At 43.2% G+C, this 19,066-nt stretch overlaps 2 protein-coding genes across 2 annotated transcripts in view; one reads left to right on the forward strand and one right to left on the reverse strand.

Moving 5' to 3' along the window:
• The window catches only part of LOC126527645 (uncharacterized), a 202,351-nt gene extending 184,724 nt beyond the window's left edge, over nt 1–17,627 (forward strand). The window contains exon 17 of the mRNA XM_050175455.3: nt 17,540–17,627. The gene's annotated coding sequence lies outside the window, so the exon portion shown is untranslated. The remainder of the gene's footprint in view (nt 1–17,539) is intronic.
• Nucleotides 1,431–6,194, reverse strand: LOC126527781 (uncharacterized). The gene is made up of 6 exons (XM_072284342.1): nt 6,122–6,194; nt 5,536–5,681; nt 4,873–4,956; nt 3,674–3,712; nt 2,856–2,906; nt 1,431–1,555 (listed from the first exon to the last, which is right to left on the reverse strand). The coding sequence occupies exons 1-6, from the start codon at nt 6,183–6,185 to the stop codon at nt 1,517–1,519; spliced, it is 423 nt and encodes a 140-aa protein (XP_072140443.1). The 5' UTR covers nt 6,186–6,194; the 3' UTR covers nt 1,431–1,516.
• Nucleotides 17,628–19,066: the final 1,439 nt, after the last annotated feature.

Genomic DNA, 19,066 nt, shown 5'->3' on the forward strand with positions numbered 1-19,066 from the left:
CGCTTCTCGAGCGCTCGGGTTCAGATTCCCAGCGGAAAAGTGAGGACCCATCTCCTGCTGCAGGGCCTTCGTGGAAGGACATTTTGTGACAATCGAAATCTGATGTGAGATCGCGTTGTAAGCAGCTACGAATTTTACACTGTCAGTAACCGCGTAAGAGCGCTAATCACTATGCATTTAAGTCAATATGGGGCGCAAAGTAACTAGCTTCAAAATTAATTTGCGAGGATGTGTTAAGTGAAATGCTAACTTAAATTGTTTTTCCCCTGTGATGTCTGTCTGTTAATCTCAAAAAGCTGGATTTTATATCTCACGGGTGATTTAAAAAAAGTAACAATAGAACAAGACACCCTGTGCATATATATTACTCTGAGTTTGTTTCACTTGCTTATTTAGTTATTAAAGATACTGCGACCCTATACAAAATTTGTGCAGGTGGTAAATACGCAAACTGCACAAACAGTAAGCATTACGAAGCACCAATTGCTGCTGCTCAAATAAAACACATAGGTGCGCCAACAAAAATGCAAATTCATGTATGTACAACGCCATGAATGAAAGAGTACTTCTAAATGTAAGAATATATCCTTTGTTCATCTTTGTTCAGAATTATCCTTCCAGTGAAACTGTATAAACAGGAATGCTAAGGAAGTTTTCATGCAGCGCTAACGGGGTAAACTGCTTGGTAGTGTCTTTCTACAATGCACCTTTGAGTCATTGAGATGCTTAGCAGTGAGCTCATGCGCAAAATTTGCGCTAATCGAATACTGCGGGTTTTTGTGCGTCACGCAGATCATGAAAGTACAGGCTTCTGTGCGTGTATTTAGGAAATGGTGGCAATCAGTCCTTTAGCGGATGGAAACAACGTTATGTTGCATTGCAAAGAAGTCGTTATGCAAGAAGATGCCGCCTTTCTTTGAAGCGCCAGCAAGCAGTTGTTGTGACAGTATCCACTCTAAAGAGTCTGCTGCTGTCACAGTAAGTCTGTTCTGAGCAGTAGTTGTCGCAGAGCTGCTGACTTTTTTTTTGTTTTGTTTCGCTTTATTTCCAGGACAACGAATGCGGAAATACTACTTTCGAATAATCTTTAATATTTTTTTCAGAACCATTGTTTCTCTGTGTGTCTAGGCGGGCTTCGCCTTCATTTGCAATATTGCTGAACGACTGGTCAAATTTGAGGACCCAATAGCTTTGGAGTACTCTGCACACCCCACTTGGTGGCAATTGATGTATTTGTGTACATGGTATTCAGAGAGACAATTACCAAATCAAACTTCATTCTTTAGTACCTATGTGTTGAAGTCAGCGTCCTTGCATTGAAGCCGAGAATTTTTAGCTGAATATGTTTCATGACGGGGCGACATCAAAAAACAACAAGCACTTAAAAGAAAAAAAATCGTTTGCATGCTTGCGACACAATGGGGACAAGCTGTAGAAAAATAGTTTTAATGCGCAGAAACTCCTGGACAAGCTGTCTACTAGCTGCTCTCGTAGCTCCTCCTGCTTCCCCTTGCGCTCATTGCTTCAGTGCTTCCAAACCTTTGACAACGCAGGCCTGAAACGAAGAGCAGGAATCGTTTGCAGCAACACTTCACATCACTCGGTACATAATGATGCTGTATGGCTGATTTAAATGAGTTTGCTCGCCACTAGCGATTCCGGGTCTGTACCTGCATTTCCTGTCAAGTTCTGCATTGTTGCCTTTACGTTTTGGCACGCTTTACCCAAATGGAGCGGGGAATGAAGCCGCTCGACACTCTTTAGCGGCTTTTTGCGCGCTTTCTCTCAGCCTTGGAAAGGACTTTTATGTAGCACATATTGAGCAACGTAAAGCTGCATCGGGAATTGGTCAGGATGGTCTGAAATTTTCTCATTGACACTATTGCTCTGCACATAATATTTAATGAACTTGAATAATAAGTAATAACTAAATATCTAATTAGGCGAAATACAAAAAAAAAAACATCCGACTTGCTCCAAGCGACGACAAACAACATTACCACGGTTCTGTCTAACTACCTGGCACAGCACGCTTTTTAAAATTTTGACACAATTTACTTGCAGAACCCTGCATATAGAGTAAGGACAGTAAGGACAGGATCTGCTCGTACGCCAGCATGGTTGGTTAGGACGGGGCGCATCGAATGGCCGAAATGTACTGTATGCAGTGAGGCAGGAGACAATGAACACTTTCTGTCGTCGCGCGCAAAATACTGAAATGAAAGGTACACTCTTCTGGAAGACCTGCAAAAGAGGGACCTTCATCCATATGCCTGTCTGCCAGACCTTTTGCTCCCACAACGACCAGTTATAGCCCGCAAATAAGCATCGCGTCCTCTCATTGCATTCCTAAGAGAGACTGGTTTGACCGAGATGTGGTAAAGGCCGCAGTAATATTGTAAGAGGTGCTCGGGCGGAGCCAATAGCGGCCTTCATCGCAAAGTTAAGCCCGCCTGCTGCTACAACCCACCACTGCCACATGTTTTTCGGTAACGTAAGAACAACGACCCTTAAATTTTGAAAACTCTTTGTATCTGAATATACTAGAAGCAAGCTTCGTGCCCTAAGTGTTCGAACGATATCACGTATTATATGCCAGATATTCTAATACACATTTCAAGCAAAATACCACGACACTGCAACAAAGACAGAACATTTATTTGAAGGAAAGGCAGAGTGGTCGGCATGAGCTAACGTGCTCTAGCCTGCTACTCTACACAGAGGGAGGCGGAACGGGGACATAAAGGTCTGATGAGGGATGACGATGACATAGAAAAGGGGATGCACAACGGTGAAAGTAAGTCCAACAGGATAAACATTCAGAAATCGCATCCAGGAAGCCACTTTAGGCTTACCCTTATGGCGTCGAAAACCACTGCTTCCTCCTCGATAAGCGGTATCGAAGCCTGCAGCGACAAATAAAGCAGAATCCACATGTCATACACTGATTGCAACGTTGAGCTAAACCAGGTAACATGAAAACGTCCTATAAAATATTAACATTCTGCGAATGTCCAGCATAAAGGTTGACCTCGAAGATTATAGCCTAAGGTTCTTTACGGTAATTTTAAGGACGATTAGAGTCGAATAGAGAGCAGAGAGATAGCACACAAACACTGTTTTTGGTGTGCACCTGAGCCTATGGCATGTTTCTTTATATATAGGGAAGAGCCGTTCCCCGAAACTCTGCCGCAATGCAAGCCTCAAGGCAGGTTTCCTTTATCCGCAGTTAATTCTATCGAAAGGGTTTAGATTCCTTAGCTCCCAGAAGACCCCTCATTGTTCAAGTTTACTGGACAAGTTCAATAACTCTTGTTTTGTAGCACGAATTCTACAGTTGTGATTTGGCGCTTTTGTTTCAAGTTTCAAGAGCGAAAATCCACACATCAACGAAATATAGTTATCACATAGACTTGTTCTTTGCAACATCAGAAATAGGGTGTTTCATGTTGATCATTCTAAGCAGAAGGTTAAACTGAGAGCAAGACAATATTTTCACATGAGCGCCAACGCAGCGTCTCATAAATTAGCCCTCTATTTAGAACTAGGTAATTTCCACTAGAACATCGCAAACTGTTAGCAAATCCAAAATATGTGCACTGTGTCTATTGAACATTTTCGAGACAAGTAGAATGTGTGATATTATTGCAGGTTGAATACAAGAAATGTGTACCTTTGCATGGTCCGCTGCATCTCTGAAACAACGTTTGATCTGTAAAAAGAGGGGGGCGCAAATATTGTCCACAAAATCACACAGCGATCAGTATATGCTCACACGGGCAATGTGAAGATAATGAAAAAAAAATTCGGGGCATGCTACCATCAATTTGTCTAGGGACAATGGCATTTGTACTCGACAATTATGTTTTAAGTCTGCTTGGATGGCACTGAGCTCAACTAGGTGTTCCATGTACTAAAGGACCGTAAAAAAAACAGCGTGCAATCATTGCATTCGGAACAGTACTTACAGATGAGGCAGAAACTTGGAGATTAAACGGAAGCTTGAAGTGACGGTAAGAATCTCGCAACGCGCAATGGAACAGTAAATGATCTTAATGAGAGCAGCATTCCGGGCAAGTTGGTAATCCATTGCTTAAATGATATTGCGCGACATAAAAACGACATGGACGTGAGAGAAGTCGTCTTCTCTCACGTCCATGTCGTTTATATGTCGCGCAATATCGTTGAAGTAAATGATAGTCGTAACGGTAAATGGCATAAGAACAGCGATGTGAATTTTAGAGCAAACGGAGGTAGTTTAGATTTTAGTTAAGATTAGGTGAAAGAATAGCCGGGCAGGCAGTGTAGCACACATAACGCAGGTGACCGGTCGTTTCCTAGAGATACTGAATGGGTGCCGAGTAAAGAGAAACACCATCGAGGACGGCAGAGAACTAGGTTGTGTGGCGAGTTGTTTAGAGCGGTTGTGTGAGAGTGGTTTACTCCAGCAGTTGACACAAATGATCATGGTGACGATGACATTAATGATCCATCTGTGGCTGATAATGATGCAAAGGGAATCAAGGAAAACCGAAATTTCTTACTAATGAACAATTCAGTTTGTTTTGCTCCGGTCTCTTCCACAGACCTCTGAAATAATTAACGTTAAGCTAACTGTACACGTGATTGCATGAAACGTAAAACATTCTTCTCTATTCCGATAATATGAAGGTCCTTAAAACGACATTAAAAACGAAATTATTGCACGTGGTGCTACATTAATCAGGTACATGGCATAAACAGGCATACAAGAAAACAAGTGACCATTTCGGATATGAAGAGTTTTCGATAACTGACTGCATTGATCTCTTAACGAATTATTCAGTTACTGATGAATACAGAGCTGCTGCTGCGGAAACTATTTGAACTTACAGCAATGTCTCTTTCCGCAGTGTCTGTGATTCCAAATTTGGTCGTGGCGCACTCAGTTCCTTCAGAGGCGATTTTCACAAACATCTGAAACAAACAGCATTTAATGCGAGTTTGTGTTGTTTTGCTCTCTCTTCTTATTCTATAGCGGTCAATAAATGAGTGACACGGGATTAGGTGAGTCCACTGTGCAACAACATAGAATAACGAACACGAGGTATTGATCATCAGGAAGCTATCTATTTTAGTTGTCAGCTGGACGCGCAACAATTATCAATAAGAGCATGCCAGTGGCGGTCATGCCCATGCATGCTCTCCCCGGGGTAGGCGAGATTGTTAGCCTATCTCTAGAAATAAAAGTTGCCATCTCCAAGCTAATTTTTATTCATACGTTATGGGGTATTTGTTAAATATAAGCATATAGCTCGCGCTTACAGAAAACGCTCGTGAATATAAAAATAACTCAGTTTATAAAATGTATACGTCGATGCTACAAGCACAATAATTTTGCCACGCAATCCAGATGCATCTGAGGCACACATACGGTACAAAAATAGAGAGAGTAGTGAAGAGCTTCGCACACGTGAAATACTTTTCGCACTGAAGGAATTGTATACATGCAACAAATAAAGATCTGATGAAGCAGTCGATGTGCAATGAAGTCACCTTTCTAAGAACCGCTAGGCCATGCTCAGGATGCTCAAGACCGCAGTTTTGAACAATCCTGGCCTCCACAAGTATCCTCTCCGCAAGAGCCTCGGTTCCAGCCCGTTCACGAATACTCTGCTCCATGAGCTTCCACACATCTTCCGCTGCAGAAAGAATTAGGGGAACGAGCATTTACTTGAGCAACGACAGCATTGCGGTGAAATTTGGCACGATGTTCTCCAACTGATGCAACGTTGTGGTGTTTTCTGAAACTTGGATTAGCTCACACCGAATGAGCTGGGGATATAACAGCACCGCTCGAATAGGTGGCATCACAGTTGATGCAACATGCATGTGGAAAGACTCTCTTGCTACTAGGAGCAGCATTTGAGACCCGTGCACTTTCACCCGGCATATAGTACGAACTTGTAAAAATCGGGTCAGCGCAAAGCTGGAGTGAAAGCTTTTTACGGCCTTTCCAAGATTTAATAATAATTGATTTACCCAAACCATTGTTCACCTTCTGCCCCCTGCCATATATTTGTAACGACATATTCGCGTATGTTCTCGTAAGAAGAAAATAAGAAACAGTAATAAAACTAACCTTCATCGGCTGCTGTGAAGCAGATAAATCCAAGAAGAAGGCACGCTCTGAGAACGCTTCGCATTGTATTTTTTTTTTTCGAACGTGCACTGCAGCTTTATGGTTTTGCCTCACGGTTGGCTTCAAGGAGACACCGGTCCTGTGTATATGCGAACTGGCTTGAAGTTGATATTCTGCAAGCTTATATAGCCCTGCCGAGCACAGCCGGACCTTCGGAGTGATGACGCGGCTGCCCTTGCATTGTACCCAAGCAATTTATCCAAACTTGTTTCGCCAGTTCAAAGTGTCAAGGAAGCGATGCTTTATGCAGTTAGACGGCACGAAACCAAAAAGGAAATGATGGTCAAACCCAGTGTGTGCTATGCTAAAAACAGCAAGTGGCAGAGGCATGGGCGATTACTTGCTATATGGCAAATGAAGGTGCGCGGTGGTAATGCCTGGTTTCCTCAAAGGCGCGCCTTTTGAAGGAAGCGGACCTGCAAAACAAGGTCCTCACCGGAAGTCAATGCCATTGATAGCGCCGTACAAGTGCCAAGTACGATGAAACTGCACTGAACTACCAGGCCTCGGCTGATGTCGGTAATAGTTTCCTGAACAGCTCTATTGCAATAGGCGGCAATGGCACGTTACAAGAGAACGTAGTAGATATAATTGATAAGCTCAACAAACAATATTTCAGCAGAGGTTGTGTGTGTTTGCGTGGAGACATTTCTTTCTTGACGATGAGCCGCACCTTCTATTTTTTTTTTTTTTGTACCTACTCTTTTTTTCCCTTGACGTACGTCTTATACTGCACGCTTGCGTGCTCGCTTCCTTGCTTCATTGCGGCTTCCTTGATTCACTGATTCCACGAAATAGAGAAAGTTCACAGCTTTCGTCACTGTTGTTTCACTAGATTTTTTTGTTATGGAAATAATGAAAGATGACACACAAAGGATAAATGTAGCAATAAACGACAGCTTCATATGTAGTTTTGGCTCGTATTCGTGAATAGGTTTAGCACTCGTAAAATTGTAAATCGTACACGTAAAACACTCGGGCTGGAAAGCTCGAACAAGCGTACATTTCTTGCGTGAGAAATCTAAATGCTTAGTCAGCTAAGAAAATTTCCGGAATTTATAACTATTCACTGCTTCTTTAAACCAGATATTGTAATTGTTTGTGATCGGTGAGTTGAGGAGCCGTATTTAATAAGAAATAATTATAAATACGATATGAACTTAAAGAACCAAAGCGCGCGATCAAATGTTTCTAGTTATGGTTATCTTTGTCCTGTACGCAAAAAAAAAAAACAGTGTTACCCACCGCGGTGGCTTAGCGGCTATGGCATTCCGTTGCTAAGCACGAGGTCGCGGGATCGAATCCCAGCCGCGGCGGCCGCAGTCCTATGGGGGGAAAACGCACAAGCACCCGTCTACCGTACATTGGGGGCACGTTAAAGATCCCTTGGTTGTCAAAATTATTACAGAGTCGCCCACTACAGCGTGCCTCATAATTAAATTGTCGTTTGGCATGTAAAACCCTAGAATTCAATTCAAAATTTGTGCTGCTGAAACCTATGCGGAGCAACGCCGAACTTTTCCGCTAGTTTTCTGCGTTATACAGCGCTGGCCACAAAAGGTTGTATGAACGGTCACACGACATGAGACGTTTTATCATATGACTGGAATATCGCAGATGTTTCGACACATAGAGGTGGCTCAAAAATGATGTTGGCATCTACAGACACATATCACTGACACCGATCTCATGTAAAATACTTGAATATATTTTAAAAAAGCAAAGGTGAAGCACTTCACTGAACATAAAGTATTAATCAAGAAACAACGAGGATTTCGTAGGGGTCTGTCCTCTAGAACACGGCTCATTGAGATGAATCGCGATCTGGCATGAAATGACGATGCAGGTGGAAAGGTACATACAGAATCCTCCTAGATTTCAGAAAAATGTTTGACACGGTATCGCCCTCACTCCTATTATATAATCTTACTAAATTAAATAATGATGCAGCTGTCTATAGATGGATATATAATTGCTTCTCTGAAAGGAGTCAATGCGTTGTTTTGATTGAAAAATGGTCCGAGTACGTAGGTGTTAAATCACCAGTCCCACAATGCTCTTCTCGGTCCACTTTTATGTTTCAGTTTCACTCTCAGTTTATTATTCTGTAAATCGATGAATTAATATTTCTTGAGGAATTTTGTCTTGTTTATGTTTGTTTGCTGGTGATCGTGTTGCGTACAAGGAGAAAAATGCTGCTAAACAAAGTGGCACCGCTAGCCTTCAGAAAGCTTTACCATATATTCAGAATTGGCGTGCTACACGGAAAATAAATTTAAGTATAGAAATATGTGTGTGGGTTTCCTTTAGCAAAACGAAGCGAATTCAGTCCCAGAACTATTTAAATAATGTAGCATGAACACAACAGTACACAGATAAATATATATAACTATATAGAAATATATATAAAGGCTAGTAACGCCTTGAACTTCATTCAGCGGAACTGGTGATGCCTACACGTGAAAAAAAAAAAAAAAACTCTTCTGGCACCTAAGTAATTGTTATGATGATGCGCATATGCGAGAGCATTACGTGTCGCTGAGCGTGTCACTGAGTTATGTCACCGAGTTGAGTGTTGCGGGAAATGTTGCTGAGCTGAGTGCTGCCGCGTTACGCTTCCAAGTCTAATGTTGCTGCTTAAGAGGTCGCAACAAACGCAAGACGACAAACCGGCCATATTGCGATCTCTCAGCTAAGTTTTATTCGCCGAGTTCTCGTTAAAGTAGTGTTTCACGCACAATGCGTCGAGCGTTCTTTCCCGATGACACCACTTTTCAGCGCGATGACGCCCCTTTGCCGAGCGATGACAGCTCTCTTCCCAGCGACTCCACGGTGTTGACACTGTATACATTTCTTCATCGGGTTAGTAGGCAAATTCCGCCTAACACTCTGGAGGGATGTCGTCGTCGACGTCATCCGTCGGGCACTTGAAGCGCGTTGAATCGTATTCGTCGTCGTCGATGGTCACCGGCGACGGCGCCTGCGGGTGCAAGTTGATCGACAGTAGCATGGCCTCGCGATCGGCGCAGTATGTCGATGTGTAGCGCATCACTTCGTGCACTGTGCGTGGCATGTTCTCGAAGGCCAAGTCGATTCCGGTGCCTCTCGGAGTGGGATTCACTACTATCGCTTCTCCAGTATCGCGCAGTGGCGCCACTTGTATCATGCGCCATCTAGTGCATCTTCCGCCAGGCAAAGCCCAACGACATGCGTAGCCTCGGAGATGCTAATCTCTCTCCCCTGTTTGAGTGGTGGCGCGGTTTTGAAACATCTGAATGAAATGTAAACGGTACAGTTCGCCACGGAGGCCGGATTTCGTTGGGGGTGAAATACGAAAACACCCGTGTACTTAAATTTAGGTGCCCGCTAAAGAACCCCAGGTCGTCCAATATTACGGCGTGCCTCATACTCAGAAAGTGGTTTGTGCACCTAAAACCCCATATTTTTTTAAAGATGCAGTCGGTTCTGCATTCCGATCTAACGTGCGATTTTTCCATAAACTGTGCAACGCCAAAAGTACCAACCTGTTAAAAGGCACACTGTCAGATTTATGTGGCATAAGATATCGCATCGTATGAGGATTTACATCAAGATCCTTCTATAACCAAAAAGACTTCCAACCAGATTGGTATCCATTGGTGATGCAGTATCATTTTGCCTCTCTTATGTAGAACTGTTTACTGTAATAATTATACTGTGAAGTGTTTGTTTTGTGCTTGGAGAGACGGCTATGACTGTTTTGGCCGCCTTGTAAATACCTTGCGCAAGTAAGTGTTATATTCGTAATAAATATCATGAAAGAAAGAAAGGCAACGGTGGTGTTGTCGTTAGCACCCTCCGCAACGGAGCGGTAGTTGTGGCGGTGGAGTAGAGAATCCAATCCTCACTGTAGTTACTTTTTTTGTAGTTTTTAGTTAGATGAAGCTGACGTAATTTGTGTGCCGTTATTTTTTTTTTTTCCGCGGCTATCCGATGACGGCGGAGTCGCAGACTGAGCCAATTAATGCTCTCGCAATACGTTCACGTTCACGGCTTACGAAACTTGTATTCGGCCAATTTTGGAGTATGCTGTTTTGTGTGGGACCCCCGCCAAGGTTACACTCCTTAGCACTTTAGGAAAAATACAGAACCGAGCTGCCGGGTTCGTAGTCTTAGGATGGAACAGAAAGAGAGACAGAGAGCAGCACGCCACTGAAAAAAGGAATTAGCTTTGTTGGGAATCGCTGGCCAGAAAGCAGACTGAACCTGTTATAGCATAGTATGACTGGAATAAACAAAGTAACTTAATTGAGCCTCACGATACCTCAAGGCGTAATGATCCTAAGAATAAAATCATCGAATGGAAAACCAAGGTGAACATGCATTTTAACTCCTTTTTTTTTTCCCTTTTTTTGGTCAAACAGTACGCGAGTGGAGCACGCTGACTGAAGAGGAAGTTTGTGTTATAAATGAAGATATAGTTTCTTCGTTGCTATAAACCTCCCACTCCTCCCATGCTGGAACTCCCTTGGGCACTGCGAGGTATTCTTTGAATAGAAAGTCAAGTGCAAAGACGGTGACGACCGAAAGGCAAAAACAAAAAAAAATTAACTACAACTAAATCAGTTTTAGTTAGTCTGCATGGTTGCTCCCGCCACTAGCTCTTGTGTTATTTTGGAGCCTGAAGCCACCATATCAGTGCGCAGTAACAGCAACAGTCCTACTTTATCGACTCTGTCATTTATGCACCAATGGAGCTCGCAAGTACAGGGGCGTGTCAGTTATTGTTGCTCCTAATTACACGGAGAACGCAACGAGAACGCTCCTCCAGGGACTCGTAGCAACGTCGGGGCCATAATCATTTACGCGAGGCGTGTTATCGTTTCTTTTTTAATGTTCCGGGCGTGAGGGACTAAATCGCCGACGCGATAACGCAAAGTCATCAAGAGCGCTTAGCGTCACGATGTTAGGTTTGGTAGAAGGACGCTGCCATCATGCGTATATGCCTTTACATAGAATATATACTTTTAAATTTATGGCACTAAGTGCCTGGTAAAATACGAAGAACAAACACTGGTAGGCGTAATTCATGCGATTGCTTGTGCGTGCCGTGAAGGTGCTTTGCATCCTTCGCTCATTTTTAAAGGTTTTTATTCACGATCCTCTCTGACACCGACTACGGGGGAGAAAGCGCCGTATTCAAAACTTGCGCGGCTTGTAAGCATGAAGTGTACGCGGAACGCGGTAAAGATTAGAAGAAAATCTGAAGAACCTGAACTTTCAATATTCATATTGCTCTAGCTGCTTGAGAAGTTGGAGGAGGCGTGCTTGTTCAGCGAGCATGTCTCCATTACTTAAGAAATGTGGAACTACGCGCTCCCTTGAACGGCAGGGTGACGCACCCAATGCCAGCTTTAGACTCCTTTCACACTGACATGATACTGCGGGAGGCCCCTTTCTAGAATTTCTTCTGCTAGAAATGAATTAGGTCGCTCACTAAAGTGAAAACAAAAACAAAACGACGCTTTGAAGTTTTACATGTGCGAACAATGAATATGTATAGATACCAAAACGTCAAGTGTAATTTTTTGCATAGTTCCCTGATCCGTTGTATTATTTGTTTTACCTTACCAGGCGCTGTTAGATCCAACCCTAGGTTACTGGCTCAGCTCAGTCTAGGTAACTCATTTCAAAACTAATTACACTAAGAAGCGCTAGTTAACAAGAACATAACGCAGTACTTACACTAAGCTCAGAGTGGTGGTGCATGAATAACGTGTGTAACTCTAGACATTTTGTTCTGGCTAATTAAAATCAAGACATTGAAAGTCCTAAGGGAGAATAAACTGTAGTGAATGCAGTGTCGCGGAAGGGGATATGGCTTACGTCTTATCATTTACTATGTATAAGATTTCAAACGCACATTTTGCACACAAGTCAGAACTAAAGAAGAAACTAGTCTTCTTACTCTCTTGTAAATGAAACGTTAACCTTACCTAATATTTGTGTTTGGTGTACTTACTAGGACTTATAGGTCGCTGCACCAGCACTGACTCGCGATAGTCGTTCAGCGGGTAACATAGACATATTATTCGTACACCTGCACAAAAAATGAAACTGAAAACCTTCGCAACAGTGAAGAAGTCTTCCGGGAAGAAAAAAAGAAAAATAGCGCATCTTGGACAATACAGAGCAAATTGAAAGCGGAATATGTAATATAAGACGAATGGTAGTCATCTGTAACAGCATAAACTGCGACAAAATAAATAGAGCTATATGTTAGCGTCCATGTAATTAGGGAATTATTTTCATGTATGTGGCATCATTCATTTAGTGGCTCTGTCGGAAATGATGTGTGCGTCGGATGCATGAAGGTACAAATTGCTTTGGACAATTTAGCTTTAGCATAAATAAGATTTGGATAGGCATTGCACAATATGGTCATGTGATGCGAAGTTTTTGCTTGCCATAATTTGTGCGTTACCATCCTACAACCATTGGTATTCTCAATATTGAATGGAATTCAATATGAGTAAACGTAATTTACCGTTGTACGCATATGTAACTTTGGAGAAATATTCTGCGTCATCAATTACAAAGCGCTGGATAATGTTGGCTAAATGTTTCTCGGGTACGGCCAAAAAAGTTCAATATTCCCAGCCCAGCGGGGAACGAGGGCAGACCGCATGGTTAGCTACAAAGACATCACCGATTACTATCGGCTGGGAAGAACCTGGTACCCACCAGCCCATCCCGAGCGAACCAAGAAACAGGCGATGGCCCGAGCCCTCCTGGAAACAAACGTGTATTCTAACCCGGTGACCTGTAGCAGGTTCTAGCCAGGGCAATACAAAGATCAATGTAAATTATGTAAGGGTAGAGTGGGCGTGCCGCATATTCTATGGGCATGCTCGAAGGCGGTTCCTTTCGAGGACAGCAAAATTCAGCACCTGCAGACATGGGAGACCCTGCTTCTCAGCTCAAAGCAGTGAGAGTAGGTGTGGGCCGTCCAGCTAGCCGAGGCAGCCGCTGAGACCCATGGCATCTCGGCCGTCTGCTGGCTATAGGAGCCTGCGTCCGCCCCCATGACTGCTGGCATCAATAAAAGTTCACTTTCTCTCACTCTCTCTCTCTCTCTCTCTCTCTCTTTATGTCCCTAGTGTTACACGTACCTCAGGTGAATAAATAGCTATGAGGGAAGTGAATAAGGGACGAATATGGTTGCCTGTTGACCCAGAGAGGAAGGCAATCTGGAAAACGGCAGACTATTCAAATTTCCATCGAAATTTTGGGTCCGTTCAGCAAGTCTACTCCATCGTATTTCTTGCTTGTTTTACCTCCTAAGAAAAAAACATATTGCCAACATATTCTACCTCTACGGCCAGATAGCATAGTTCTGCCATTACTCACTAATGTGGTTGTTTGGGCGTGTTGGTAAGACATGAAAATAACTGACGCTGAGTTGGAACAATGTGCAAGTTAACGCAAATTTGTATAGCATGCCCAGTTGTTGCGAGTTAGCGCTCGTGTGTCTTCTGTCTTCTTTCACCATCCTCGTCTGTAGTGCGCTTAAAAGCTACTGCCAGTGATAATGTACTGATTTGTTTTGAGGCTAGAAAAGCACAATCAGTAGCCTCGGTGGTCAATCGTGGTCAAACGAAGTGTCTGGCTGTAGACGAGACTTCGTTAAGGGGGCTCATTGAAGTCTTGGATACAGCGGTGTTCCCTGTGAACAAAGAACGATAATGTGGGGTCATGTAAGAGAGTTATGGCAACAAAGCGCTTTTAGAAAATTTGCCTCATTAAGCTACAAAAAAAACTAGGCAAATATTATTAGCAATGTTTACAGCAGGCTTTCCGCTAATCCGTGACTTTAGTGTAAAGACAGAAAAACGTCATACATTTTTTAGAATACTATCAGTATGTTAGAGCGAAATTACTGTTCGAATAATGTGAGTGACTTAGGAGCGAGAGTGATCATCTGTGGGAACCCATGCCAACTGACACAGGTACTTGTCATTCGACACGAGTACAACAAGAACAAGTACAAAAGTGGGCTTTCCGCTAAATCGTGACTTTATAGTAAAGACAGAGAAATGTCATACTTTTTTCAGACGAATATCAGTGTGTTAGAGCGAAATTACTGTTCGTATAATGTGAGTGACTTAGGAGCGAGAGTGATCATCTGTGGGAACCCATGCCAACTGACACAGGTACTTGTCATTCGACACGAGTACAACAAGAACAAGTACAACAGTGGGCTTTCCGCTAATGCGTGACTTTAGTGTAAAGGCAGAGAAATGTCATACTTTTTTCAGCCGAATATCAGTGTGTTAGAGCGAAATTACTGTTCGAATAATGTGAGTGACTTAGGAGCGAAAGGGATCATCTGTGGGAACCCATGCCAACTGACACAGGTACTTGTCATTCGACACGAGTACAACAAGAACAAGTACAACAGTGGGCTTTCCGCTAATGCGTGACTTTAGTGTAAAGACAGAGAAGTGTCATACTTTTTTCAGACGAATATCAGTGTGTTAGAGCGAAATTACTGTTCGAATAATGTGAGTGACTTAGGAGCGAGAGTGATCATGTGTGGGAACCATGCCAACTGACACAGGTACTTGTCATTCGACACGAGTACAACAAGAAAACACGTGCCCCGTAGCAGCATTCACGAAGAGGAAAGAGACCAGTCCTGGCCACGGAAGGTTGCGGGAGCGTGACCAGCTGTCATGCATCTTGTCCTTATGAAGCCTTTTGAATAATTCGCGATGTTGTACACGTGCTTACAAGCAAATGTGATGTCACTTCTGTCGGGCCAAGTCTGAAGGTCGCTCTACCAAGCGTTTCGGCTTCTGCCCACCTCTTATCGTCTAATCCAATCTGCATCATAAATGACGGGTGATGGTCAAGTGCTCTTTCTCTCGCCCTCGTGTATCTCTCCTGCACGCTCGATTCTGGTCAAGCGGAACATGTCGATTCCTTTAAAAACCGCGGGGCTTGGAACTTCCTAACGGTTTACCCTTCAGTTGCGGGCACTCCTGCATTCGCTTACGTGCCGACCATGGATTTTAGGTTTTTCGTTGCAGCGCTACTGGTGTCAGTGGTCACCATTGGATACGTGCAAGGTAACAAAACTCCGTGGCATTTACTTGCCGTACGTCTACGTTTACTACGTCTATCTGAAACAACGTGAAATGCTAGCTAACGGGGCCACCATAAACCATTGGGACACGAATTGTAACGGGCAGCCCATAACTGTGTGAAATCTAAATCATTTTGTTCGAAGGTGCTGCAGACTCAAATAAAGCCAATCCAAGGCAGTAAAGTGATCTGTACATTTTTAAGCAGCGCTCATAATAACATAGTAAACAAATATCGATTTAGACCCTTTCTTTATTTTAAAAAGTACTGAATGATCGGCTCATAGCAATTGAAAAAAAGGGTTATCATTGGTTGCAAGCATTACGAGACAGGAAATATATTTCTGTGAGCCTTAAGAAAAAGAACACAGATACTTCCCATTGCTGATAAAACAAGCCATGTCGGATATATCCCAATATATCTGAGATGCCCAATATATCTGAGAGTGCCTTCACAAAATGGTTGCGTTTAGCAGTACCACCCATGTTGTCCTGAAATCGAAGCGCATTGGGTATCCAAGTGTTCAATTTGTCCGCAATGCAATGCCAGAGCAGTACATATTTCAGTGCGTAAGCAAAATGAATAGAGTTGCAGAGGCAAGAAGCACGATAGAAAAGGTAGATCGCTGTCATCCTTTTTGTCTCTGCACCTCTTTAATTTTGCTTACGGATTGGAACATGGCCTTGTCTGAATCCCAACTGCCCGATCCCCTGCCTTACACGCAGCAATGCCAGAAGTTTTGCTTCTTTGCCAACATTTTACAGAACGGAAAACAAAATAACGTACACACATGTGCACACTGTTATTGAAGAAGATAGGCAAGAGATGAAAGTTGAGGATATCGCACTATACATATGCTCTTTATGTCGTAATATAGCTGCGATTGCAAACTTTCTACGAAGCGCTATTTTGTGAAGCGGAATTTTATTGTGTCGCCCTCAGTGGCCTTCTTGAATGGACTGGGTGGGCCATGCTCACGTGAGCTTCACACATTACCGGACTAGGAAGCTTCACTGCTTCATTTAGCATGTCGAGATAAACACTAGAGAATACAATAGTCATATTTGGCATTTTGGTAACCACGGTCCCAGCAACAGACGCAATGCCGCGAAGGAAGCAGCGAATGCGGCACCTAATTATCTCTATGTAAAAGGTTCCCAATTCACCTAACTAAAATTTTGTGCTAGTTTTCATTAGCAGGTTGCTGTAGAAACAGTGTGAACGTTTTTGAGAAAGTACAAGCAACGACATTTATTCGTCCCGTAACATAGAGACTCATGATCAAGTTGACGCAGGTGAGCTCTACGAGAAAACCGATGAAAAAGGCTAGATTGGGTTGATAAAGTCCATCGCAATTCTCACGCTATTTTGCTTTGCTACGCTGACCTCAAAAGACGAAAGGACCCGTGTTTTACTAGTACTGCGTTAGCAGTTACGATGCGTCTTACGCCACATTCCGTTGCTTCAACGTCTATGTCCGTACCATTCGCACCTTGAAAGATCCTCTTGAAGGGGCGCTCCAAAAGGGCAAAGACAGAAGGCAGGAACACACAGGACTTCGTCGTCTTGCGCCCCTGCTTCAAGATATTCAACCAGTACCAACTCGCCCAAATGTCGATCCTTCTACTTGACAGATCCACAGCTTGCTCGATGATCTGACGCGGTTGCAAGAGACAGAGCCCCGGGGGCAGCCTGCTCATGTATAATGTACAGTCATGGGTGACAAGAGAGAGAATATCGAATTTATTTTTTAAACTAACCTCACATTGTCATTTTCTAATGTGACCTGTTAAGAATTAATGAGTACCTTGCCTCTTTAGTATTTATCTCCGCTTAACAATCGCAAGAGGCACATTTCTTTCAGCCCGTACAAACCTCTTGAGAGAAATGTATGCGCTGCCTGAGGCGCTTACCGAAGGGTTGCACATGTGGAAAGACAAGAAGTGGTTACGGATATGAGTTTGGGTAATTACAACAATCGTAAATAAATATTAAAATTAGCAATATCGTCCAGCGACGATCGCTGTGTAGTACTAGCGTGTGTGTTTGCGATATGTAAACGATCTGTGCAAACAATACCTCACAAAAACATATGTGCTCCAAAGGGTTATTCGCATCTTTCCATATTTCCTTGAAATACTGGATATATATATGTGTGTGTGTGCGTGTGTTTGCTTTACTTTGGATAAAGAGTCTTCATTTTTACTTTTGCCCGCTAATGGGCACATCCAGGACAAGGGGGCGGCCTCTTGGAGATCGTGCAGAAACTGCTCGATGAGAAGATTACTGATCCCCAGACCAAACAGCTAGTTATGAGCAAGTTGCCCGATATCCAGGTCTGCCTCATGGGTATGGCTTCCATGACACCTCAAGTCGCCATGCAGGTTGGTATCGCTCGTCGTCTAGTAAATATAATATGTTGAAAGATCACATACTCCTGACGTCATAAAAAAAAACTTCAGAGAAACGTTCAAATAAAGCGCCAACGGGAAAGAATGCAGGAAATATTTCACTTTTGGCTACTTAAAAGTTACATGGACAATCGAAGTGTAGCCAGTGGCTCAGTGTGCTCTAGCTAAAACGAAGTGACCCAATGTGAACGAATTAGTCTGATATCACACATAGTCGCGAATGTGGAAAGGGCTTATCGGCTTCTAGCTCGCTTCATCATGTTCATGTTCCATTCTGTTGTTACGACATGTTGAATGACTTGAAATTGGACTTAGCACTAAAAAAAGAAAAAAAAACAGTAAAATCTCGTCAACAGGTTCCGGTTCATTTCATTTTCTGAGCTCTAACGCTGGGAAACGTCGATGGCGCCGGCAATCATTGCGACAAGTAGCCGCAGAAGGCGGTCACTTCGCGGCTGTTCGGTATCTTGGTTTTATAGCTTCAAGTTAGCGTGTTTCAATAGTTCGCTGGCTTTCTACTCAACTTCATATGCCATTATGCCGGAGTGGCTCATTGTTTCCTTTGTACCGTTCCTGCAAGTGTTATTGGACGTAACTTTCCGGCACATTATGCTTTCTTTACTCGTGGTTTGTTATGAAACGTATAAGCGGCGTTGTATTGTGTATGAGAGAATGTCAGAAACTATGCGCACCCGCGCTTACGACACATCGTTACCTGCATGCAGGAACGACATACTCAGTGAATAAGCATTAAAAATTACAAGGAGCGAATGCCTGTGAACGTGTTAGTTGGACAGTTCGCAGTGTATAATTTCAATGACTATGAGTCGTCCGTAGGTAGGCTTAACAATGTCGCTCTACCGCGTTTTATAGCCGTCATAACTAAAATCTTTTGCGCTCAACATGCGTCAATTGCGAAAGAAAAAAATGCTTTGTAATGCATTAACTTTTTTTCACCATGGGACATTTCTCACAAAAGAAAAAGAAAGGTGAGGTGCTGGTATATATACCGAAATTGTCGTGATTTCAATTCTCCAGGCTTCACAGTGTCTCTTGCTTTGTCTTAGATTTCATGGGGTGCCGGCTGACGTCACAAGCTCTTTATTCTAGGACGCCTACGTGTTTTAAGGCAGGTAACGAGACAACGCATGTCAAGTACTCTTGGATATTGTTAGCCACGGGACCGGACCCTTCGTAACTTCAAGCGGCGAAATTTATTCAATGCTGAAAGGCAAATAAAGGTGGAAACAACTGTGCCTTTAAAACTGCGGCTCGTAGACCCGTGGCGTTGCAGTGGCAAGCTCCGCATAATTTTGCTTCCTGTTTATTACGGTGTTACAGGTCATCG

Source organism: Dermacentor andersoni, chromosome 9, assembly GCF_023375885.2.
Source record: "Dermacentor andersoni chromosome 9, qqDerAnde1_hic_scaffold, whole genome shotgun sequence".
Classification (NCBI taxonomy): domain Eukaryota; kingdom Metazoa; phylum Arthropoda; class Arachnida; order Ixodida; family Ixodidae; genus Dermacentor; species Dermacentor andersoni.